Source organism: Takifugu flavidus, chromosome 22 (genome assembly GCF_003711565.1).
Source record: "Takifugu flavidus isolate HTHZ2018 chromosome 22, ASM371156v2, whole genome shotgun sequence".
In the NCBI taxonomy this organism is placed as follows: domain Eukaryota; kingdom Metazoa; phylum Chordata; class Actinopteri; order Tetraodontiformes; family Tetraodontidae; genus Takifugu; species Takifugu flavidus.
Window position 1 is genome coordinate 4,285,850 of NC_079541.1, and position 26,219 is coordinate 4,312,068.

At 43.9% G+C, this 26,219-nt stretch overlaps 1 protein-coding gene and 1 long non-coding RNA gene across 5 annotated transcripts in view; one reads left to right on the forward strand and one right to left on the reverse strand.

The window, feature by feature from the left end:
* Nucleotides 1–217: 217 nt before the first annotated feature.
* Nucleotides 218–9,932, reverse strand: nrf1 (nuclear respiratory factor 1). Of its 3 annotated transcripts, none has more exons than XM_057022017.1 (12): nt 9,781–9,932; nt 8,235–8,324; nt 7,966–8,110; nt 7,537–7,651; nt 7,268–7,394; nt 6,974–7,114; nt 5,074–5,232; nt 4,776–4,991; nt 4,606–4,704; nt 4,352–4,506; nt 3,169–3,290; nt 218–1,363 (listed from the first exon to the last, which is right to left on the reverse strand). In XM_057022017.1, the coding sequence occupies exons 2-12, from the start codon at nt 8,280–8,282 to the stop codon at nt 1,203–1,205; spliced, it is 1,488 nt and encodes a 495-aa protein (XP_056877997.1). In that variant the 5' UTR covers nt 8,283–8,324; nt 9,781–9,932; the 3' UTR covers nt 218–1,202. The 3 variants fall into 3 exon arrangements, with proteins under 3 accessions (XP_056877997.1, XP_056877996.1, XP_056877998.1); XM_057022016.1 differs by having other exon boundaries at nt 8,214–8,324; XM_057022018.1 differs by lacking the exon at nt 9,781–9,932 and adding an exon at nt 8,379–8,396.
* A 411-nt stretch (nt 9,933–10,343) lies between these two features.
* Nucleotides 10,344–26,219, forward strand: part of LOC130519003 (uncharacterized) — a 54,560-nt gene continuing 38,684 nt past the window's right edge. Inside the window, exons 1-3 of one of the 2 annotated variants that reach the window (XR_008948195.1) lie at nt 10,344–10,579; nt 10,817–10,879; nt 11,013–11,070. This is a non-coding gene — a long non-coding RNA (uncharacterized LOC130519003). The remainder of the gene's footprint in view (nt 10,580–10,816; nt 10,880–11,012; nt 11,071–26,219) is intronic. The other variant, XR_008948194.1, reaches the window with a different exon arrangement.

Below are 26,219 nucleotides of genomic sequence, written 5' to 3' on the forward strand. Positions count from 1 at the left end.
TTTGAGTTTGCTGCACCGGTTTTAAAATAGCTGGTTTTTGCATTACACACAATTTATAAATCTACTAAATCACCAATAAAGTTCAACTTTACCTAAGATTTTGGCTTGGTTTGTTAATATCCCCCCAAGAAAATGGACAGATGTTCCAAAATGAGCAAAATAGGTGGTTGTGAGGTCTTCTCCCGACGCTTCAGATGGAAAGAAGGGAGACTGGATGAACGGTGAAAAGCAGCCATTTTATTCATATTTCTTTGAAAGAAACAGGAAGTCAAACGGTTACATGTGGTTAAATTGCGCTGAGTCTTGGCAAGCACAGTTTAAAGGTTCGGACATTTTACTGCAAGATTGAAAGAAATAGTCTTTTGACCTCTGCAACACCAACACAACAGCGGCTGCCTTTTCCTGCGTTTTTGTCTTTTTAAAAAATAGGAGGTGGGGGCGCTTTGATCCATGCAGCATAAATAAATAGATTTGGTAGACGAAACGTCTGCTTTGGGAGTTCATCTCAGCAGTCCAGCAGTGTAACACACCTCCACACCTGTAATCCTGAGTCTCCACATATGTGCGTGGACTACAACCAAACGGTGACGGGAAAAAAATCACACAGGATGGGATTTCAACGTCACATTCCCCCGGCAAACGCTCGGAATGTCTGGGAGTGTCTACAGCCAAATGCTGCCGTCCAGTAGCTGGTTTCGACGTTGAAAACAGTAAAATTCATTGGAGATTTTCATTCAAGAATAATGGAAAACTCAGGAGTGATTGATGACAATAGCAGTGAATCAGATATATACGTATTTTTAAAAAAATCCCAAAAAACTAAAGCAAACTGGTCAACGTGACAATGAAATTCCAAAACAGTGATCATTACGTGCACTGGGCCGAGCGCTGGTGGCTTCCCTCCCAGGCTTTTTGGTTCTTTGTTTGAAGTAAAAGGTTAATTGAAATTGAAATAAATACAAAATACTCAACACCACGGGGCTAAAAAGGAAAAAAATAAAAAGACCACATGAAGCTAAATGAGAGAAAAATACACCAAAAGCAATAACTTTACACGGTAAACACAATGATAATCCATTTTACTGCCTCTGCAGGTGTACATTTAAAAATATTATTAACATCGTACACAGCATGATGTACTCTAAAACAAGATCTCCAGAGTGGCCATTCAGTGCATGCTGCTTCTCCCGGGCTCACAAATGTCACTGCTCCAGGGTCACAACCTCCACCGCTTGGCCGTCCAATGTAACGGTGCTGTCGATGCGTGTGGCGACGGGCGCCATGGCGACCTGGACGGGCCGGTTGCCCTGAGCCAGGCTGGTCACGACAGTTTGGTACATGCTGACTGGGATCTGGACCAAACCTGCGGAATGGTTTGACACATATTACGCATTTTAATTTCATTTATCCGACTTGTTTTTAACCTTGAAATGTGAAAAATGGGGAGAACCAGCTCCGACAGATCCTTTAATGGTTATCTTTTTGCCGGGGTATCTTTTTCGCGTGGTACTGGCGGAGGCAGTCAGGTCTACGTAGTTGTCTGACAGGAGGTGGCCACGTTACAGAGAGGGCAGTTCTGAACAATGGTCCGATTGAAGGTTTCCCAGCTCGCCTCCCTTATGGCCCAGTCTGCGTCGCTGCCTGTGGGGATTACTGGCGTATGTCTCCGCCCCACCCTACAAGCTGTCAATGTCAAAAGATTCACGGCCGCAGACGTCCACGGTAAATTCGGCCCAACATTTATTCATCTTTTTGAGTCTTCGGAAATGGCCGGTCCTCCAACGTGGGCCCGCGCTAAGCCCACTCATGACTGATTTGTGACGGGGCTGAGTTTTCCCCAGTACACGTGATTGCGCTGCCAGTGATTAAAATGGGCGGCTTAAGGAAGCGAGCCACTGGCCTGGCACGCTGATGCGCGGCCAGGGTGCATTTTCCGAGTCAAGGGCCTCGTTCTGCCACTCGACGCTAGTTGTCGAGACGTCTGGTGTGTCCAGTCCTACGCTGAATTAGTCCGTGTCTGAATGCCAGTGTTATCAAAGGGGTTGCTACACGGGCCAATCAGCCGCGTCCGGGCTAATGCACTTCAAAGGGCACTCGGCCCTACCGTTGTAGCACTACAGTGATTAGCTAAGGTCAATAGGCAGGAGGAGGAGTGGATTTAGCAGATTCATTAGCCGTTTCATTCAGCTACTGCAGCCAAAACGGGTCCTCCCTTCTAATCTAAGATGATGTTGTAATAAATGGAAGTGAGATAACAGAAGAGATGAGCCCTTACATGAATATGAGTCCGTGTCGTCTGCAAGTGTGCACGCATGTGGTCAAGCGCAGCAAACTGGGGCTGTGCGCTGACAGCTGGTGCAGCGATTAGATCATGGCCTGATAATGGAGTGGATCGGCTCCGTTAAGAAGGGTCCCCGAGGGACCTGCACATGCCCCTAAGAGATGACTATGGGTAAAGCTGACAATATGACAAGAGGTGTGTGTGACCGGACTTCTTACACACAGACGCAGATATGATATTAAGTATTTTTTTTGGACATGACGAATGATTTCAACATATTTGCTATCCTGACATTTAACAGCTACATTTGTCAGGTTAGCATCCTGCCTATCCATATAAACCACAGAGTGTATCGGACGACGCCAGCTCAACGAGACTGAAATGAAAGTATGGATATCAAAACAAACTGCTCCGAGACCCCCCCACCCCCACACGAGCACGTGCAGTACGCATGCAAGGATGCTGATGATAGGGTCAAGACGCTAACGTGTCCTTAAAAGAACATGGACTGCGCGATACTCCCTCACACACACACACACTCACACCATCTGTCACATCAGCACAGGGTAGATTAGAGTGTAGAAGCTCAGAGGTCTCACCGCAGCCCTGGAGGAGGCAAGCTTACACCTAGTAAGACTAATTAGAAATGCCACTGGCTGGGGAACAAGAACACACACACACGCAGACTTTCCACCTGTCTACAACTGGATTACCTTTACTGTCACTGCAATACCTCTTAGATCTATACAGAAGACATCAGGATGTGTCCTTATGCTCAAGTATGATTGGGCTGGAACCATAAAGGCTTTATTTTCTGTTTGGCATTTGTTTAGATTGACGTTATTGTACTTCTATGACTGAGTGCTCCTCATAGATAGATCATGTACCTGTGCCATCTTGAGCCCCAGCTAGTGCCCCTACAGCAGCTGCCGTCTCCGCCAGGAAGATTTGCCCCCCTCCTTGAAGAGTGGCCTCCGCCAATGTGGCCACGGCGTGTGCCGCTGCCTCGCTGCAACACAAAGTGGATAATGTGTTTAAAAAAAGTAGTAACACACATGTGCACGTCTGTAAGGATTCTTAACTATATACAACTTAACGTGGACTGTAACGCACATGCGCAGCTCGTTCACAAAGACAAGAGTTGGGTGGGTTGAAGTGGTAGGAGTGTTTGAGCTCTAAGAGGCTTTTCTAGTCTGGACTTACAGAGAATCTGTCACAACTCCTTACAGGCCAGGTGCTGTGGGTCTAGCAAAGCAGTTTTATTAACCAGATCTGTCCAGGGGAATTACCAGGAGCCTATTACCACACTGGCTTCAATACAAACTAATGGAACTGCTCACATCTTCATCATTAATTACATCTGAGATTGAATTACAGAGAGACGAGGAGGAGCTGCATTCAATCCCATTTCTGCACGAATGCTACCAAAGAGCATTTGGGTCCCTTTTGTTGAAAAACGACGACATGGAGGAGAAGAAATGAGGAGAAGGAGCTTTTATTCTCCCTCTGGAGCTGGAAAGGGAAGACAAAATGTTCCAGAGGATGTGGAGCGCCGAGCCCAGTGTAGATTAGCGCAGGTAAACAGAGACCTGATGCCAGGAGGGGGAGGAGAGGGGAAGGCTCAGGTGTGGCACAGGTAACAAGCCCCAGTGGGACATACCCATAGACATCCGAAATCATTGCCTTGACACTCCAGCGGTGACAAAAACACAGCTAACGTGGCATCCATTTGGTAGGTCTAAGACCCTTTAGATCAGGGGTGTCCAGACCCAGTCCTTGAAGACGGCAATGGAGGTTGGTCTTCTGTCCTACCAGGTAGACAACTGTCCACCTGGGATCCCACTTTCCTTAGTGAAAGTAGGATCCGCCTGGTATGAGATAAAACCCGGCTGGTTTGTGGCCCAAGAGGACTGGGTCTCGACTCCCCCCTGCTTTATATAATGAGTTAAAGCTCAGGCAGAGGTACGGATGTGCAGCTGAAGCTCCACCACGTGCACAACGTCACACCTGTGTTGAAATCAGATCTCATGGACAGTTTCGAAATCATTGACTAGGTATTGCGCAACTCACCTGTTCAGAGCCATCGTGACTGTGGCTCCAGGCTGAATCTCCTGGCTCGCCGCGACGGCAGCCTCGGCCAGGGAGGCGACAGCCTGCGTGGCCTCTGAGGCCTGAGTGGTTTGGATTGTCATCTCGCCGCCTTGGAGAGCCCAACTCTGCTCCACCTACACAGCAACAGCGCATTAAACAAACATCAGGCGTCGATTCACCAAGTCTTTTATGCTTTGCAGGTCGATCAAAACAACGTGCGCGTGCGCCGTTACCTCTCCGTCAGTCACAGTGGAGTAATTGACCTGCGCCACCGTCACACCGGGCAGCTCTGACGCGTCTGCCAGTTTGGCGACCGTGTGTCCCGTGCCAACCTGGGCAAAAAGTTGCCACCGTCAAACCGTCGCGTTGGAGCTAAATCCGCTGAAGTGCAACTAAAACTTACCTGGATAAGCGAGACCGTTCCGTCGGGGTTGTTGATGGTCTGTACCACGGTCTGCGAGGGCACTAGGTGAGCGATACTTTGGGCGGCGGTCAGGTGGTGCTGGGTGGTGGTGGTGGTGGTGGTTACCTGATCTTCGAAAGCGTACAGGAGGTCCTCGCGACCGTGCTGCTTGTAGCAGTTTTTGACAATGGTGCGGAGCGCCTGCGTCCAGGACACCTTTAGATACATTAAGACCAGTTAATGCTGGGAACGATCCTCCACAATGAGGTGCAGAAATTCCTCCGGCCACCTCTCTCACCCTCTGTTTCTGCTCCTCTGTGCGGACGTCACTCCGGACGTTGGCCCAAGGGATGTCCTCGGGCCACCACACGGGCTTGCAGCTCTCCTTGCCCCAGCCAGGCTTTCCTCGGCCCGTTGAGTACTTCAGCATCTCTGGGATGAACGCTCGCAGCTGGGCCTGAACACATACGGACACGAGCGTCACGCAGAGGCAGTGCGCCTCTCATACAGAAAGCAAAGGCGCCCTTGAGCGCGCGGGGTGGGGGGTTGTATTGATCAGACACCTGTGGCTGGGCAGTGAGGTGCCTGGAAATAGAAACGCTTTTTCTAAATAGAGCAATGTGACCATGTCTATAAACAGGCCAATCTATGGTTGCGGCTCCAGACTGATGGGAGGGGCGGGGGGCAGGAGTCCGGCACACAATCTTTAACCTAAGACAGCCTCGTGTCACTCCTGACGTCCACCATACATACAACATACATACATTATGTGCAGCATGTCCATTCACCAGCATGCACAAAGTCACCACTGACCGGCTGGGTGGGGGTTAGTACCCATGTCCTCGGTGTCCTGGTAATATGCAAGCATCACTGAGGGATTATATTGCACAATGAGGCACTGCAGCGTCTGCCTGCCTTGGCATCAAGGGCTAAATTTGGTTCTGAGCGAAATAAATCCCCCCCAGATTTCCTCTAACTCCCAAGCACCAACCACCTTGAAGCAACACAAGGTGTGACAATAAAGCCCTGAAAAATATGGGAAATTTGACATGCTGTCATTGGAAAGGAGCTTCAGTAACAGCACACTCCTGATTAGCTACAAGCAAGAACTCGGTATCAGAAAAGATGCTTTTATTTGCACCTGCGGGTGCTCCATGGGTGAATATATGTGCACGTGTGTGCGCGCCAGACCAGATGGCCTAATTACAGTGGCTAGTGAGTTAAGTGGCAGGTTGTCCTTACTCCCACCACCCCAACTCCCAATCCTAATCCTCCAAACAATCAGCCAATCAGCGGTAAGACAGGCAGCCATGTTGCTGGGTCCCTGGCCCTAACACCACTGAGGGTGGGGGGGGTGGGGGGTAATTAAGGGCTCAGGCTAGACCCGAGATCACCTGCTGCAGATGCTCTATAAATTGGACTGGCTGGTGCCGAAGTGTGCGTCACTAAATCTCATTTGGGAATGCTTCAGCTGTGCAAATCTGAATGCAGATGTCCACAGCGAGGACGACAAACCCACCTTGACGCAGGTCAGGGGTCTAGTTGGTATTTAACCGGACGCCTCCTAACTTTTTCCCCACTCTCCTCTCAAAGGCATTTCACCTCTGCTGTTGCAACTCGACAACATCCAACCCTTGGCACGCGCCTCGGCCTTTCCACCTGGTTCGGCAGAGTTCAGTGAGGCAACAGGTTACTCCTGATAATCTCATCCCACAACCTTCAGAAAAACAAGCCCCAACTAACACCGGCCCCCCGGAGGACATATCTGGCCCTGCCATTGGCTGGAGCGGTCCCAGGGTTGAAGGATGTCTCTGAGGGCCGCTGCCATGCTGGCTGCTTTGATGATGATCCAGAGGATGCGTCAGCAGCACTAGGAAGGCAGGGTAAACAAGCTGGGTTCCCTCAGGGGGGGGGGGGGGGGGAGCTGAGATTGCCAATGCTGTTAATGTTGCAGTAAAACGACATAACAGGGCAAGTTGCACTAGGAGACTTTGTTCGTCTTTAGACGCAGATGCTACTTGGAGACCACTGGAAATATGAAGGCCTGATATTTGGAGGGCTAAATTTAATGAATACACAGGCAAAACCTCTACAAATGACATCATCAGATGTGTGATAAAACTGACAATCTCTGCTGGAGATTGTGTGTAATGACTCCTTATTGTTCCTTTACTCGTGTGCGTTACACTGGATCTGACCTGGGTCATCTTGTCGACAGAAACTGGGATGCCGTCGATGGTGAGAGGGGGCAGCTCTGAGGCCAGCTCGCCGCCAGCGGGGGCGTGTTCGGCGAGAGCGTTCTCCAGATCCTCTAACATCATGCCTTTGTACTTCCTCACCTGCAGGGCAGACATTAAAACCGTTTTCTAGTTTTTTCTTCTCATATTGTAAAAGAAAATTCATGTTCAACTTGCTGATGGAATGAAAATAAGAGCCGATCATTAGGCCTGTTTTCACCCTGCAGATTAAACCTGTTGTAAACTAACACGTACCACGTTCTCCAGAGGAGCAGCACCAAACACCTTAAACACAGGGTTGGGTTTGGAGGGAGAGATGCACAGCACGATGGCTTGCTGGCCCACTCTGGTGGTGTATTCGTCCAGGGTGGCTCGTAGTTTCCTGTAAGCACATCATTCATTAACCCTGCTTAGAATGAAAGCCTCGATGCGCAACATTAGCTCTGACAGCAAGTGGTGAACTCGGATACCGAAAGCGACAGTTATGTTTCTGTAAGCGTCGAAAGGAAAATAATGGCGCTGACCTGAGGAGACGGGTCTGCTGCCTTTTGCGGATGGAGGGGTTGGATTCAAAGATGTGAGGCCTCTTTCTTTTCTTACCAGTTGCCACGGCAGCAGCTGCTGCCATACCGACTGGTCCTGACAGAGAGAATAATTCTTAAGGTTAGAAAAAAAAAAAAGATAAAATCGATTTTTCCTCTTCTTTTTTCTTCAGTATTGTGAATTATGTTTGATTCTGAAAAGACTTTTTGAACAGAAACCGTGCGCGCAGTCCGTTGGCGCCACCTACTGTTTACGCAGCGATATTACATGGAGGTAAAATAATGTAACATTGTGAAGTAAAATCGATGATTAGAAGAAAAATCCACCTGTTTGGATAATCTTAGGCTACGCTAATGCAGTTGATGACATTGATGTGATTGCAGTTGAAATAATCAAGCAGTCAAGTATACCCGCAGCAGCCAAATGAGCAGTGACCTCATCGGTGCCAGCTGAATTGAGAATATCCGTGTCATCATAAGGGTCGTCGTCAGGGGAGGACGTCGAATCTTCCTCGGCACTCATCATAGACGCGTCAGTGAAGGTCGCCACGTGGACCTGTGAGGGGCAAGAACTTCTAAATATCATAGCTGACAGAGATGGGACTGTGTCATTGATGGCATTCCCCGGTTTATTATATTTATTAGTGCCTCTGCTGGACCTGCTGGCTGACGGCACTGGCCTCAATTGTGGTCATGCTCTCCGTCTGATGAACAACGTGTTCGTCCATGTTCAGTCACCTGGTCTACCCGGCAGATCTGTAGTATGATCACTAAAAAGAAAAACAAAGGATGAATTGTGGGCAAGATCGTTACTATTTAACTACCTGTGAAAAAAGCCCAACAGCACCTCCTACTGGTGCAAAGAGTGCAGCTGAAAACACTCCGTGATTAAAAAGGATCTTAGAGATGTTGACCCTTGACCTTTAGAGGATCTCAAACCAAGGGGCTAATAAAGGGGTGGCCCTTCATTAAGGGAAGACAACTTATATCTTTCTCCAAGTGTCTTGACTTTCTACCAGGGGGGCCCAAATCGACTCGAGAGCCGCAGATGAGCTGGACCTTCTGTCCTACCAGGTAGGCATTGCTTTCACCCGGGAACCCACATTTTGTGTGATGACGGCATCACTATAAATAATGTACATTAAATTAGATCCAGAAGTGATGTGTATTTTGTGTATGTTCATGCATGCTTGTGTGCACAGCTCAACACAGCATTTGTTTCATCCAGCATTGAGAATTATGCATTTCTTCCAAAGAGTAACACAAACATACCCAGTTTTAATGAACTTACCCCCCCATAGTTTGCTAACAGTTTAAAGATCTTGACTTTTTGCCTAATCTTTGAGCTACTTTCTAGTTCATATCCTTACATAATTGTTGGGAATTGCAGCACAAAGCAAGAATCACTAATTCTTTAAAATTGTATTTTGGTAGAAATTGAGTGAGGGGGGGTACTCATGTATTACTAAAACAGTAATTATAGTGTTGGGAAGGGAACCTGGGGAAATGACGTAAACCTCTAATGTATTTTTATTAAATGGTTTGTAAATAAAACAAATATAAACACGAAATGATCCCATTCATTATATACACACATGCACTTGACTGCAATTTGATGGGTTCCATGGGATAATGCACAATTCAATTATTCTATATGCAGATTTTAAATACCCAGGACAACATTTATTTAACGTTAATCTTTGAGACAAATGCATAGAAGCGATGTAACGTTAATAGACACGCCGGGTCGATTGATAACGACTGCCAAAATAGAGTTAAGCTAGCAATACCATAGGTTTGGCTAATAAGCTAGCTAGCCATCCGTTTAGCCGTTTAGCTTTGGCTCTCTGAATGAACATTAGTTACGAGAGAGAACGGCTGTGGTTTTGATTATGTTGGGACAATAAATTCGCCTCCATTCTCTATTTAATTTGAGATAACCTTTGTAGGTTGCGGCGGCTAGCACGCAAGGCGCGCAATACGAAACAAAACAAGATCGTTGCAACAGGCCCGGTGGCCCGCGTCTCATTCAATGCTATTCTACTGTCTACGAGCTCTTCGATGCACGACTACTGCACGATTCCTCCGAAAAATCCACCAATGCGCCCCAGAAACGCTCCAGTCGACATCTAAACACGCTGCATCTTTCACCCCGACGCTGCCGGGTTCGATGATGCGGCTGCGCCAGGGCTGAAATAAATGGAGATTGCGCGGTAGGGCACTAACCTCAGAGCGGCTGCGCTACTTCGGGCCTGCGCCGTAGTGTGGGGATGGATCCGAGCTCTAATGGAGGACAGAGCAGCGACACAGTCGATACAACGAGCGCAGCGCACACAACAGCGCTCTGCACTAGTGCTGCGTTCAGGGACATCCTATGCGCGCTCTTGTAAAAGTCGCAATTCTTACTAGTACGGGCAGAAATTAAGAGGAAACAGGGGTTTACAAAATTGTCTGTTGTGCACATAAATACATGGTCAAGTCATGGCGAATTCTGGATCTTGAGATGCATTTGAACTAGGAATTAAGTAACAAAATTGATGGGATATTCATCATGACTGCACCTTATAATAACGAATGCACTTAAAATTTTGCGATGACACCAATCTGACTCCCATATTTTATTTAGTTGTTTTAAATTTTCAGCCCGTTTCCAAGCGGTAGTCTTAATCCATAAGGAAAATGGAAATATCCGATAAACATGAATGCCACATTAGATCTAGACTAACCACGCCCCTTTCATGGACCAAACTTTCACTTTACCGGAACTTCTGTTTTACTTGTTGCTTATTTTTGGTTTTCAATATTATATAATCTAAACATTGTTTTCAAATAATTTGTGGTTGCACTGATGTTTTTAATTGATTTTGAATTTTCTTCTTTTCTTCTTCTTTTGGTCTGATTCATGTGCTGTGTTCACGAGGCCATTGTCAATAAAGTTAATAGGTTTCAATTAGCAGCACCTGGTTTACCCAGACAGGCTCGATGGAGGCGCTGCGTCAGGTTTGGTCGAATATTTATACTTTTGGTAAGTGTGATTTATATTTCACTACCAAAAAAATATCTATCAGAGTAAATATCTAACACACACACACACACACACACACACACACACACACACACACACACACACACACACACACACGAAAAAAGGTGTTGTCTTTTTTGGGGAAAGGGTTAATTGAGGAACAACCAGTAGTACTAGTTGTCTCTTTAATATAAATGAGAAAAACATTAATTTTAACGCTCTCTGTGTCTTTTCCAGTTACAGATAAACGTGTTTGAACTCTAAAGACCTCTTCACTTGACGCTAAATACACCTGGGGAGGTAAATGCCAGCGGCCGCGTCAGTTAATTACAAGTGACAATTAATTAAAAATGTAATGCCCATGTTTGAGGATTATAAAAATCCTCTCCAGGGCTTTTCTGACATCATAAAATTGATATTACATCTTCAACAGGTTCGGTGGCCTGAAGTGACGCTGATGCTGCAGGGTGTCCATGGAAATTGTGCAGAAGGTAAGACTTGAGGGACCTTTTTGCGCTACTTTTTTGAACTTCGACGCTGTCGTCTCTGTCTGAACACATGCCACCACAAGGGGGCAGTATTGTACAGCACATCGGTGTCGGGGAGGCGTCACTGCGGCCCTCGCCTCCACCCAAGAGGATGGATGTTTCCACTGGCTGTACATCTGGTGACAGCTGATTGAGTTTGTGTGTTCCTAAATGTCAGCAAGGATTATATTCAAAAATCTAGCAGGACTCCTTCTCCTCCTGTCTCTTTCATACAGGTTTCCCTGCAATGCACCCTGCTTTTGCATGAATAAATCAGAACTGGAGCCATTTGTTTGGTTCCCTTTTTTGATTTTGATATTTTTTAAATTAATTTTGCATCTTGGTGACTGTTTAGGGTTTGAATATTGTGACACCTGTCTGTATTCTAACCAATTAGGAAACTTCAACAGTTTTTTTTATTTTTTTTTAAATTTTTTTAACTTATTTGTTTCTCAAGGGAACTGTAATAGAAAAGCATTTCTGTTAGCTAAGCACCAGTGTGACGTAGACAGTGAAAAGAAGGCGAGCTTTAAGGAGCCAAGGTCCTATTATTTGGTTCTATTCTGCTTGTTCGGCCATGGGCTGTGGTTCCGTATAGATAAGGATTACAGCCTGGGGGTCTGGAATCAATATGGGCAGTAATTGGTGAGCTGGAAGTGAGGATAATTGAAGGTAATTGTGTGGACCGTCACAAGGATCGGTGAGAGGTTCAAACCATGAAGAAGTTGAGGATTGTGGTGTAGAAATATCGTTTCTAGTCTACCTTTGCAGTGTTTCATCATTTCAGTTACAAAATGTTTTATCTTTGCAGTATTTGAGTTCACACTGTAGTTGAAAGATTTGTTAAATTTAATATTTACTGATGAAGATGAGTAGTCGGTCCATTTTCTGAGTAAATTTGGTTGTGCGCTCAGATTTAGGTTATCGCTGTTGGTGTGATTCATATGAAACGACACGTGTACACAGAACTGTCAACATTGGCAAACCTTCCTTTTAAAGTTATTCCATTTAAGAATTGTAGATCCGCATTGAGGTAACGTTCACAGTGGCCAGTAGGGGGCACTGTAGTACCATAAACCAGACGAAAACAAAATTATGGAAAGGCTGCTTCTCTGCAGAGTCATGCTACGGAATACAAGCATGTGACAAATGAATTCATATTTAACTCTGAGAACAGGCACCGATGACCTCTGTTGACTTAGCCTGCGGTGAAGTTTTCCCTGCTCTGTGCTGTGTGTCATGATTTTTGTCGATAATGTCAAATTAAGATGCAGTTTATTGTGCCTATTTTACATGTATAAAATAAGTTTGTCTTCCCATTGAATAATTGGCACCTCTACAGGTATTAACCTTGAAATGACAAGAGGACATGGTAGCATTGTTGTATTTGTCTTATATTTAGTATGGCCTTGGAGATGTAGAGCATTTTAATGTTTTCAACTATGGACTTACATGAATATCAGTGCTTTTAGTTGGAAAGTTGGAAAATTATGCACAATGTCAAAACAAGACAATCAAGAATAAGTTCAATCTGAGTTTTGATTTATCTGCAACTTGTGGACATGTCAAGAGTGGGATTTAGTTTTATTTTTAACTTTAAATTCTGACTATGTTTATCTGCAAGTAGGTCTGCCTGTTAGTCTGCAGTCTTTATGGATGTAGTTGTTTGTATTTGTAGATGCAACAACAGGAAGTTATGTTTCAGAAAATGGATTTCTGAAGTGTTTCTGAGTACACGAAGCAATCATTCATGGAACTGTGTTGAGATTTCATGGGGTTCTCTGAAAGCTTGAAAGTCACCAGATGTTTTGTTCTAGGGGCTCGTACGAGAGTTCTCCAGATTTCAATGATTTTGCCGACCGTTTGTGCATTAGATTATTCTGGGAGGTGAAGTTGACGACATATGACTGTTGAATGTGCACATTGAACTTAATTTGTCCTGATTATATAACACTGATGGAATTCTGTGACCACACATCTTGGATTGGAGGGAAAAGGATGTTGCAAGGACTGATATTCACATTGTAAAAGTTTCCTCTCTACTCCAGCGGAGGGGAGATGAACCACCTGGTGGTGGGTCGGCAGTGGCAGCGCGGTCTGCCTGCTACCACCTCCCTCCTGTGAGCTGCTTCCCTTGGTCAGTTTCCTGTTCCTGATCATCATAGGTTTTTTTGCCTTAAACTTCATTCATGTGGCCCAGAACAGTTGGCTCACACCTCGCCTTCATATGACTTGTAGTTGTCACAGGAAGACTTTTCCATGGACCCTCTTATTTGGGGGCTGTTGGAAGAGTGTGGGGGAGATTGTGCAGCCAGTTGCGATACACTTTTTTTTAGGCCTCCTCACTTGAAGAGTTGTAAAAAGAGCGGTCTTGTAACGTAGCTGGATTCCACCAAAGTAGCTGATGCTGATTCTCTTGATGTGCTGAAGGATCTGGTAGTGTTCTAAATCTGAATGGGTGAGGGATTAATCCATAGACATTGGCCAAATCCAGTCGTACAACAGTTGGGTTCCCTTTGCTGGCTTGAGCCTCAAAGATCATCTAACCGAGAGTGCTGCTATGTTCTGGGCATCCGCAGAAACCTGCATTTCTAACTTTCTGTGGATGCAGCGTTCTGTCATGTAGGAGGCCGTCCCCATGGCCAGCACAGAAAAGATTTTACCTTCTACATTTAGCAGTGAGATTGTTCTGCATTGGTCAGCAATTGAGGTCTCCTCCTTTGGCAAAAAACAGCCCTCTGCCTTCTTCCTCTGGCTTTCTGCTCTTCAGAGTCTGCAGAGACTTTCCTAAAGTTCACTCCTCAGGTCCCTAATGCCTTCCCTTCATCAGCCCGGGCTCTTTTCTCATGCTTAGCGTGATATGTGTCTGAATTTCTCCCCTCAAACTTTAACTTTGTTCTCAAGTCCAAAATGCTCGTTTGCCAGGTTGTAGGGTAGAGTGGTGAGAGTATTGACTTTCGTCCCCGCCGCTGTCCCCGCCGCTGTCCCCGCCGCTGTCCCCGCCGCTGTCCCCGCTGCTGTGGCTTCTAGCATTTCATTGAGATCTTAGTCTAGTTGGTATTATTCTGTGTCGTTGTTCTTGGGCCAGTTGATTTGTTCCTTCTCAGAGTGGCGTTTGCTCTCTGGGGTGGCATCAGGTGGGTCCCTCCTGAGGTGTTGAGGTGACGCAGGTGCTGATAGATCTCCAGTGCTGTGGGGTTCCTTCTGCTTGGAGTTCTCCTGCATCTCACCAGGTGCTACTGCTGTGCACATCTGGGATCCCTCTTTTCCACCATTGGTCCTTCTTTGGTGTATCTTAAGCCCTCTTTTGTCCTTTAAGGTGTTTCCACAATGCCACTTTATTTCTGATGCCTCCCCAGTTAGTGTTGTTTGGATCAGCTGTCTGTTCGTAATTCATTCCTCTCTGTGTTACTGCCTGAAATCTGTATAATGAACCCGGTATTGATTCATATTTCTGTTCATTTTGCTCTGTGACCTACACATTCACATCTTTTCATTACGACTGTGTCGCCTCTCACTTCCCTCTATCCGTCTTGTTTTATTTTTATTAATGGTATCTCAGTCAATGCAGGTTTAATTAAATGGTTCAGAACATTGTGAAGTGAGTTCTGTGGTTGGGAGCAACGAGGGGAATTTCATGTTTTCAAAATAGATAATCACGTCAAGGCTCTGCCTTTATTCTCTGAGAATAGTGTGTTCTCAGACAAAATGCTGATAATAAAGAAGAAAAACGGGATTAAAAGAAAACAAGATCTTTCAAGGAAAGACAATGAAGCAGTGTACGGCGTTGTGTTTGTCAAGTGTTTGTCTCTGCAACCTGAGGAACACATCAAAACAAGCAAAGTGTGGTGGTTTAAAAGCTCATTACTTCCATATTCACACATCTGCATGTTATTGTGGATGTCTGGGTCATTGAAGGAGAAATGAGTCTGAATATAAAAGGTGTATCTCCATGTCTCCTTATACATGTTGATTGTTCAAGAAAATTAGGTTTTTGTGCGTCGGTTTTACCTCCTCTTCACTGTCAAGTCTAATGGCCAAAGAAAGTACAATAATCAGGGTTGCTAGGCAAAAGTTTGGCAACCTTGTAAAAGCCTCTTAGTTCAAAGAGAGGTGACCTTTTTCAGGAAAAGATGGAAACCCAGAGACAGAACTCAGTCCTTGGGTCACTGTCCAAACCTGTAGAGAGCTCAGTCTCGGTAGGAAGGGAGCACATGGTCACATGACCACAGTAACGTCTTTACAATACTATTATTCATGCACGGGTGCTTGTTGAACCCTGAATGTGGTTAACAAGGGGGAAGGGGAGCAGAAACAATCTCCTTTATTGCATTATGTCTTGCTGTTTCTGACCTAATGTGCAGCATCACATCTGCATAATCACAAGATCTTAAGCTCCAGCAGCATGCTTCCAAACCAGCCGCGTAGAATTCTTATTTGCTGCAGCCTAGTAAGCCTCATCGAAATTCTTTTTTATGCGATGAATGCTCAACATGAAATTCTATTAGTCACAAACTGTGCACAAATACCACAACCTTCATTCCCGTCAATCTGTAATACGAAACGGGGATTTTGCTCAAAATAAATGCTTCAGCGCGAGTTAGATGCTGTTGAGTCACTTTGGTTTCACATATTTTCTGTTTGACGTCATGTTGATGCTCTACGCTTATCTGATCCCAGTTATTGGGGGTTTGTGGTCACATAAATGAACCCAATGACACAGTAAAGACCAATGCTGCATATCTTTAATAGTCTGTTCTAAGACTGAGCTGAAGACATTTGATGAGAACCAGGTTCCTCAGCGGAAAAAAGCTTCCGCAGGAATTAAAAAAAACAACCTAAAAAACAAGAACACAAGGAGAGAATGAGAAGGAACAAAGAACAATCTAAGGTTTCCCAGCTGTAGGTCTTTGTTCCGCAGGAGGAACAGCTGAAGCTGACTGGCTTCAGGTCCATTTTAAGCTGAAGAGAACCATCTTTGGAGGAATATCAATTTGTCCATAAAAGTCTGATTTTATGCCACAGACACATCACAAGTCCCTAATAGTGATCTATGTAGAGCACAAGAAAAAGAGCTGAGTGGTGAAAAGTAGCTCTGTTTTTAAAGGCCAGCCGCTTTCACGGTTACGTGTGTGTGCTTGATGTCCTCTCTATAATTGACCAGCTGCAGTTCCGTGCTCTGCCTTCTTATAACCCCCATTGATTCCATGGCCATTTCACAACAGGCCTCATTGTTTTGCTTGTACTCTGTGTTCCAGCCGACCGTTACACCTCTCTAGAGGAGAGAAGAAAACAGGGCTGTGACTGCAGAATTATAAAGCAAGACCAGTGGAGAAGGGGAGAGCTTGAAGGCCGTATAGGTTTCAGGCACTCGTACCGAAGTCGGTGTGATGATTGGATATCCTTCTACATAATGCAGAATTTGAAACATTTACGCTGGCATAACTAATTTCCTAAGGATTTTTAGTAATAAATATACCAAGCAGCTTCTATGGATATTTTTACACTCTTAATATATTTGCAAAGACTGAAATATTTCAAGAAATTCATCACAACTGCTAGTGTAAAATAGCTTATTTTTTTCTAAAAATGCATACAGACAGATATGAAACCCTGAAAGCATCCTCACATGTGAGTTTTTCGGCCTTGTTAATATTGCGTGAACTTTGACCTTTCAGCCTCCAGCAGCGCTCTTCATAGTCATGGGCCAGGGTGAAGGCCATTAAACCTGGCGTAATGAGCTGCTGAGTCCTCGTCTGCGGACTGCCTCCTGTCCTGCGGAGGTCTGAAGGTTCACACTCAGCAGAGGCGGTCTGGTCCTGTCAGCAAAAATCAGACGATCTGAACATTGTGCAATCTTGAGCAGCTTTATCTTTATTACCGTACTAAACAAGCAGATTCGTGATGCCTTTTAAGATACTGCAGAGGGCTGTATCCTGCTGTCTTTGTTTAGCGCACATGCTAGTTAAGCATGTGATACAAATTCAGATTTGGTTTTGATGGTTCTGTGTCATCATTATTGAAACTCCCTTTTTTCTGTGTAAGCTTGTAGACTGCAATTGAATGCTTCTCTTCATTAGCGTATGATCTTGTATAAATTTAAGAATTCTACTTTGAGAGTCAACTTTCAGTTGTGACTGGTTGGTTCCTCAACCTTGTTTTTATATTTTCCCCTGTATGTTGGGGAAATGTGTTTTTAGACACACTCCAAAGGGTTATTGTTCAAAAGCATGTCATAAAGAGTCCCACATGATCTTCATAATAGCTTTGGTGCACTGACCTCCATCCATGTGTTTAGCTGTAGACTTTATGCTTGTGTCTTACTCTCACAAGTCCAATGCATTTTTAATGTGGACTTATTTTCGAGTGAATAATTTAGCGAATGGTCAGCTGCAGGGTGATCCAGAATCTGATAGGTAGAAAGAGCTTGGGGGGTATGCATAACTAACCAACTTTGACCAGGCCAAAAATTTTGGACTAACTGTAGGTTAGGGTGTTGTAATTATTGCAGGATTGAGCCTAAACAATGAGTTTCGTTGCCATGTAACTGTTATTCTAATTCATCTATACATAACTGTTGCCTAAATTGCATCTTAATGGCAAGCTCTGAATAGGCAGCTGCTGTGTAGAAATGGCGTGGGCAGGTTCATTGTGTGCCACAGCGCCTCTCCAAGCACACTGAAAGGACTGTATTCATTTGTTTTATTGCATTAGAGCATTATGTAAATATGTACATTGCCGATCGCTGAGGGAGTGTGCGCCATCGGGGCTGGACAGTGCATTCAAAGAGGGCAATTTACGAGCCAGCAATGAATGCCCACTAACATATGTCAGTTTGACACACAGACGCACACACACGCGTGGACATCAACATCATCATGCAAGATGAGGGAGCAGGCCCATCTGCGCCAGGGGGACACCCGGGCATCCGACTCTTTCATCCATCACGGCTGGGTGCTCAGTTTCAACGCAAGGTTGTGTGAATAGCTTGTTAATAATGAGGCCTCATTCGGCGCAAGCACACATCCAGGGCTGCTGCTTAGTGGCGTGCCCTCAGCCAGTGAGAATAACAAAAGGCAGAGTGGGATCATTAGGCCTCCGGACGCCTGAAGGCTCTGCGTCTTTAATCACGCAGCTGCTGTGAATCACTGCTTATTCATAATGTCTCCAAAATGCAGTTGTAATGTATTATTGTTGCTCCTGGGCTGCCAGAGGTGTGTGTGTGTGTGTGTGTGTGTGTGTAACTAATTGAAGAAATTGAGATGGTTGTAGGTTCTATTACTCCCAGACAATAGTGATTGTGCTTGTTGGATTGTGTGACAATGTTATGACAAGGCCTAAGGTCATTTCAGATTGATTATCATCTTGGGATTTCCACATTCTACCCTCATGAAATGGAAAATTTGCTCTTGAGCATCTGTGATTTTGATTTTGAAAGAGGCTGTGGCGTGCTAGCATAGAAATGGAATTTAAGATTCCTTCTTATGGGATTAAATTGCCTAAAACTGCACAGTATTATTTCTATTTCGATTGTAGCTCCCAAAAACCTAAAATGTTGAGCCAAATAATATGAATTTATCTCTGGTTTTGCCTCCGGACCGACCTCCAGTGGCTGTTTATCTGCTCCCACTGCAGCTCAGGCCAGATGAATGTTGTGTTTGATTACAGTGTTTGTCTTCATGTCTTAATATATATGATCAGAAGCCAGTCGAGTCCTTTTCCTGTTTATTTATCACCGCTGTGCCATCTTCAAGCTTTCCCCACAGCTGTTGGCTTCCCATGAAGCACCACTGGGAACCAGCATGTGTACCTCTCTTGTTTTGATGCTCCCAGTATGCCTCTGTAGTATCTGGAGTGACAGCGGGTCCCGCTACATGCCAACAAGTCTCAAGTAATCAAAATTAAAAGGACTTATCTTGTGATTAGGCCAGCTCTTCTGGGCCATGTGCACTTTTAAACATCTGTGTCTCAGTTTCTTTGCTAATGGGTTTAAAGGGACTTGTGGCAGTTGGGTCCTGTCCTTGATTTACTGTCTATTTTTTTCTGCATTGGTGTTGATCACTGTCATCTTTCAGACCATTGTAAATTTGCTGTCTGTGTCAAGACGTTAGTCTTTTCACTATTAAAAGTTAAATTTAGTGCTTTGAGGCTCTTAAATCAAATTTCAGTTTAGCTCGAGTCCCAGTCCCATTTGAGCCGCCAAAAAAAAAAAAGTCTGGAGCCCCATTTGAGATGTTTTGGTCTGAGGAACTCTGCATGTGCCAACTGCCACACTTTAATTGAGATTTTGGTAGATTTGCATCTGCATAGGATAAATCGTCATTTTAATGATTGGAGGAAATTCTCACACATACCGCATTTTATAGCAGACGTGCCTTCATGATCAGCTTTAATCATCTGTTTTACTGCACTGATGCTGAACACATTAAGAGAGAAAGCCACATTAAAGTGGCTCATTCTTCATAGTATTTGCACTTCCCTTTTCTTCCGTCTGCTCTGCTAAATTGTAGGCAGCCAGATGTGACAATCAGTGTAATGTTTCTCAGTCTCAGGAAACCAGTTTGCACTGTCAGGTTAGTGGATCTTGATAAGATTCTGAGACTGTTGGGGAACATTTTTTTTTTTTAAATCCTGGCTATTGATGGAAAAAGTCCTAAAAATTGGTCTGTTACATTCTATAGATACTGTATGTTTTGGCTGGCATCTCACTTTAGGGGACCAACGGCTCCATGCATTGGTATGTACTGTTTCTTGTTCACTTTATGGAGGAAATGTGCACATTATGGTAGCATTTCCAACATTTGCCAAAACAAGAGTCTACAGAAGTACAGAAAAGTGAAACATTTGAAAGCCTTGCTATTTGCGAGGTCAGAGGTGAGAATTACACCTGCTTGGCTGCACCGAGATTTAATTTTAAGGCCTGTCGGGCACCAAGCCCATGGTCAGCTGTGTGAACTCTTGAGCGTTAATGGTCCAAGGTGTGGATGGGTGTTCTGTTGCAACGCACCTTTCCAAAACCGATGAGTAATGATTTAACATGCCAGATCAGCAACAGCAATGGAAGGATGTTAGCGTATAAGCAGTTAAGACAAATAAGAGACTAAATCGAGAGGGCCATGATTCAGAGATGTGAGCAGTCGTTACATCTTAAATGTTTATTGTACCCACCCATTTGTAAATAATGTAATCGGTGCCTGAAGCATTAATTCTATTTTCTATTTAGGTTAGTGTCATAGTGGGAGAGGAAAGAAGGGAATAGAATGTTGGAAAACAAATGGTACAATGTATGGAAGAATACTCAAATGAGGACAAATTGAAGGAGAGAGCCACTTTTCTCTTGGCCCCCATCCAGCCGGCGTATCAGCCATGTGTTGACTTTTTTTCAAAGGCAATTTATTTTTAGATATTTCAAAAACTCATTTGAAAGCGATTTTCAAACTGCGGCTGCAGCCCTTGCTCCCTCTGTGGCAGCCTTCCCCTCCGTCCCTGTGTTACCCGCCGTGATGCAGAGCCCATTCCTTGGCAGTCAGCACAGTTTTGATTTAATTCTGAACGCCATCTGTAATCCCCTGCAGGACACAGAGGCCTGCAGCCCCACATGCTGTACTTTTTCCTATCGCATTCTCTATCTTTTTCCTCTGCTCTCTCTGGGCTCAACCTTTTCTTTCTTATTCACTATCAGCAGCCCTTCTGAACTATCTCATTGCCCCCCCCCCCCACACCTCAGTCAGGCCGATCATGCCGTCATCATATCATCTTAGATGCAGTGATAACTTTATTGCAGCCGCTGTGCCACTGCTGCTGGGGTTCATGGAAGAACACATAATGACAGGTGCACAGTTATTGAACAGCAAATGAGACCGTTCTCCAACGCAGATGTTCTCCCACCGTTTCATCACTGAGAAGGTTTGGGAAGAGGTGTTTATTTATTTTATTTTATTTTTATCTTAAAAGCATCTTAAAGTGTAATTGCTGGGTAATTATTACACTTTATTCATGTTAAATGAGTGAGCCATCTCTTCTAATGCAAATTTTGGAAATGAAAACTCTTTTGCTCTACTCAGCAGAAGACTTTACACAATGAGGATTTTTGGGGCTGATTACCAATTAGTGACCAAGTGACTGACTAAACTGATAAATGATCACCTGATATGTCTACTTGTGATACGTCTACTTAAATGACTTATTAACTCCATACACTTGTACTTTCTAAAAGTACTCTTATGCTTTTTCTTTTTTTTGCCAATGTTTGACAATTTTGGTGCTAACTGATGAAAAGGTGAAACATCAATGACCTCTAGAGGGCATTCAAGACTGGACAGATAAGTGTGAAGGTCAATCAGGTCATACCAAAATAATTTAGACAGAACTAATGGACACAACAATTAAACTACAATCTATGAAACAGGAGCATCTGGAAAACTTCTCAGAACGACAATGGCTTCAATGATCGCATTAGTGAATGAGGACATTACGGCTGATCGTTGCAATCGAGGAAAATGTGAAATATCCGCGGGTCCCATGTCACCGATCAGCCTGGTGGAAAGCCTCGTCAACGGGAGCGACTCTGGTCGAGTTTGGCTCTCGGTGACCCTAATTAGGAATAGTTGTGTTTAACCTTTCCACTTTCCTTTCTCGCCTATTAATTTGCTTTAGCTTTAATTTGCTACGTTTGGTAAATATTGAAATTAGAGGCAGTGGTCCTTTAAACATATGTATGGTCAAGTCTTAAAAGGCAATATCTTTTTAGGAAAAGTTTCACTAACTTGGTAGAAATATCTTTCCCGGACATTGCTCCTCACAGGCTGATTGGAACTTAGCCTGTAAGTGTCTGGCTGTCAGGGTAAAGCAGTTTGGCGGTCGGTTGACTCTGTAAGCCCTGGTCTGAGATAAGCACCTGGCTGGAGAGCTTTTCCATTCCCCCCAAAGCACCCAATCAAGTAGGGGCTGCAATTCGGCACTAAAGAGACCTAAATACTCCTCAGTCTTCCTGTATCTGTCCTCCCTGTGGAAGTTTTCAGGCTTGTGGATTCTTTCCTGTTCTTTCAGTCTCTACTAAACTCGCAGGGCTCCACAGGTGACCTGCTGTACTTGGATTTCTGTTTGAACCCATGGAGCACTGTTTTTGTATCTGATTTCCTGTCTTGCGTTCGTCTTTCTTGTGACCTTCACCGCTGACAAAGCATTTGGCAGAACAATAAGTTGTGTGTAGTTGAGGGTGTGTTCTTTCTGCACAACTGGCTTTATGATTTTGCAGATAATTACAACATTTATTAATTTAAAAGTGATTTAACTTTCAATCATAAGAACTAGACTCTTTGTGTTAATGGCATACTATCCTAAACTGAACTGCAGTGATTAGAAAAGCAGCTTTATTGGTGAGTCAGGCTAGATTGAACCATTTTTTTTCCAACGCAGCTGAAAAACCAGTTGCAAATACACTACATTGTTGTCAGTGTGGCAGTGGAGCAGTGGTCCCAGGGCTTTGATTCAGCTCTGCTTCATTATTATGCATCAGAAATAATTTTCTACTTTGTTAAAGCAGGTCTTTCTTCCCTGAAGTTTTGGCCCAGTGGTGTGTGTGTGTTAGTGTGAGCCGCTCCGAATGCAGTATTTGTCATAATGACATTACCATGGGGGTTCTACTCTCACTCGGCCCAAAGAAAACTGAATTATGCTTCTTTCTACTCTCTTTGTGGTGTTCAGAGTGAAAGCAAGGGAACAGGAAAAACTTGGATCACTCCCAGAAATGTGCTCTAAACTGTGATATTGAATTTTATATTACGCTGTACTGCCGTTCGGGGATATCCTGTCAGATCATATTTTTGCTCTGCGGTGTTACAACTGTGTATGACTCGAGGGAGGCAACATAAATGATCCCAACATTTATGATTCACAAAACGTTCTTTATTGACAGCAAAAGGGAAACCACTGTCTGGCAGCGCCGCTGCTAATTCTGGCTGCCATGATAGACGGAGGCTGACCCTGGGAGTGAAGAGCTTCCAAATGCTTCCAAGACAAAGCAGTGCAAGTCAAGACACACGAGACGAGCCATAGTACAGAAAAATCTATAGTCGCTGGTGTTGTGTGCAGCTTGCTTATTCAACATTTATGTAATAGTATTTGCAATATGTGCAAGATTCTATATCGCCAACGTAAATTCACTTTTGGACTGCGCTGATCAGTTGATTAGTTGTAATGAAGCGAGCCTTCTACAGCAGCTTCCCACTATTTTTCACAACTGATTAAATATACAAACCGAAATGTTGCCTTTAATAATGGCAACAACTAAATGAATTTTTACTGATGAAATTGTGATGAACTGCTCCAATGGGCCTTTTGGTGGTTTTATAACGCTAATGCAGCGTTTACACCTAATAACATGGCTGCACACTCTAATAGATCACATTTATTGTGTCATATCATAAGACGTTCCAAGATTAAAAACGTTCCCAACATTGGTCAGATTGGACACGATATTAAAACTAGTGAAACTTCTTGAAAATCTTTTGTGGAAACCAACCTCTACAAATGAATCTGTTCATGGTAATGCTCGAGTTGTCACAGTTCAACAGCGATTTCATTAATTCCATTAAACAGGTGAAGGCTGCAGCAGAGCCCTTAAAACGCCACAGGTGTTTAATGTGACGTGCTGCGTTTCCAGTCACCTATATTACTTTACCTCTCCTCCAATAACACTCCTGTCATGTGACATAGGCCCATGGCTCCAGAACAGGCTTAATTGTCTGATTAGTGCCAATCGTGGCATGGGTGGGTGTCTCTGTGTGTGTGTTTGTGGGGGGGGGGTGGAGAGAGGAAGGAGTGAGCTGAGCATTGTTTTGTAATATTGGCAGCACTGGCACAAAACTGGTCTCATTGGGGGAGCTGGGAACACCAGGGGCTGATTTAATTAACACCAGTAGATCCTTTTTCTGAGGCTCCTAATTATACTGGGCAACTAGAGACCTGACGACAAGACCACTTAACATATATAATCATTAGCTTGTGAGAGATTTGGGTGAAGATTGATTAGATTGTAAGGGAAATCTGAAAAGTTTCAAAAGATAAGACTGAACTATTAATGCAATTTTTCATCGTGCATTGCTTTCCCTGAAGGTATTATAGACCTCTTGTTGATGAAACGCCAACTGCAGTTTTAATATGGGCCATGTTTAAAATATGGGCCTGGGATAGATTAATAGGAATTCACCTTCAGACTGCAGTTTCCATTCCCTAGAGCATATCAAAACAGCAACCCGCATTAGCATTATGAATATACTCCCAAATGTCGGAAATTAATCCACAGAAATGCCACTTAATTTTTCAAATAGCAGGAAATGTTGGGCCCCCTTTTAAATTGAAAATATCATAATGAAGGATTTTTTACTGCAAAGGCATATCACACATTTGCACACCCCCGTGTGAAGAGTCGTACATACAGAAGACGATTCTCCCTCCACATCCTTTCGAAATAAGAGATTTAAATGAAGGTGTCAGCAGCCGGAAGATGGATAGGTCTCGGTTAATGTGTTTTTTTTTCTTTCCCACTCTGTATGGATTAACTCCTCCTCCTTTCTCGAGCTCACATGGGACATCAGAGTAATGAACCTTAAAGGGAAGCACTGAGCATGTTTATCTTATTTCCAGTGTCTTAGCTGCCACAAACCCAAATTCCTTGACTCGACTCATGACTTATTGAAGGGCTCAAAGCTCCAAGCCAATTTCACAAACATGCTCTCGATCTCATATTTACTTAAAAAGTGTGTGCGTTGAAGGGGTAGAGGGCTTTAGTGCATATAAGATTTGTGTCTAGTCTGAGTGCTGTAGGGGAGTGTGGGTACAGTGTGTGTACCTGGAGGGTTGTACTTACGTGACCTGCGATTATTATGAGTTGTAAGTGCTACATTGTCCACTTGCACAGTTGTAATGGAGCGTAGATGGAAACACAAAGCGACCAGTTCTTCTGCTCCTCCTGAAATTAGTGTCGTGGCAATTACATTTTCATGGTTCACACATGCCACAAAAAGATTTTAAGTGATTTATTTCTTCAGGACTTTCTGTGCTACTGTCTTGGTCTATAAACATGCGATGTCAGGATGAAAACCAGGAATCTCGAAGGCTGACCTCTGAGGGCCAAGGGCTGTTGCTTCTGATCTCTGCAGAAGAAGGGCCCCGTTATAGTGCAAACAGCCACCCAGGGCATCAACTGACTGGACTTTTGTTCTTGGTGTTCAGTCTGGATAAGGTCATCTGTTTTTTTTCTTCTTCTTGTGGATTAATTTAATCTGTAGTTCTTGTTTTCCATCTATCAGTTATTTCTCAGGGTAATATATGCCTTGGCACCTTAAGCTAACATCAGATGAACACATCTATCCTATCTGTGGACATTGATATTAATTATGCAACATTTAGCCACCAGTCAGCTCAGCATTATCTAACCATTGGTTAAAGTTGCCTATAATCTGCCCACTGACTGAATCTTCAAACAAGATATCTATCCATCATTCTGTGTCAGGTATTGAAATGTTAGCAATGAATAGCTTCCACGGGTAAATGATGCAGCACTATTTATCAGGAGATTGATTTCAATCAAACTGTAACCACATTGATCAACTGCTGCGGTTATCTGCTTGGCCATTGTGGTTTACTATGATCAGTACAAATAATTTCAAGATAGCAAATATTTGGAAAAAACCTTTTTAAATGTTGTAAAGCATTGATTTTTGTTAAACTACTCAAAATAAAAGAATCACCTGACACTTTTTGTTTTTGTTGTCTTCTCAACCATTTTTGTTCTGCCAAAAATCCATTTTTCCTCCACAGATGTTTCTTACACTTCTTTAGTCTTTGTTCTTCTAGCCACAGTGACTGCAGAACAATGTTGAGACTGAGCTTCTGTCTAATTCTAATCCATCTCAGTCATCAGAGATCAGCCCTTCAGATTGCTTTGTGCTATAGTTGACAAGATTAAGCCTAGCTTTTCCCATTATACACAAAAATTGTGCAAAGAGATGTTTTCCCACTGGAGATATGAGCTATTCTGCTAAAGTCAGGACAAGTTTAATATTGGTTTCACTTTAAATGATATTTATGAGCTGCAAGTTCCCCCTTAA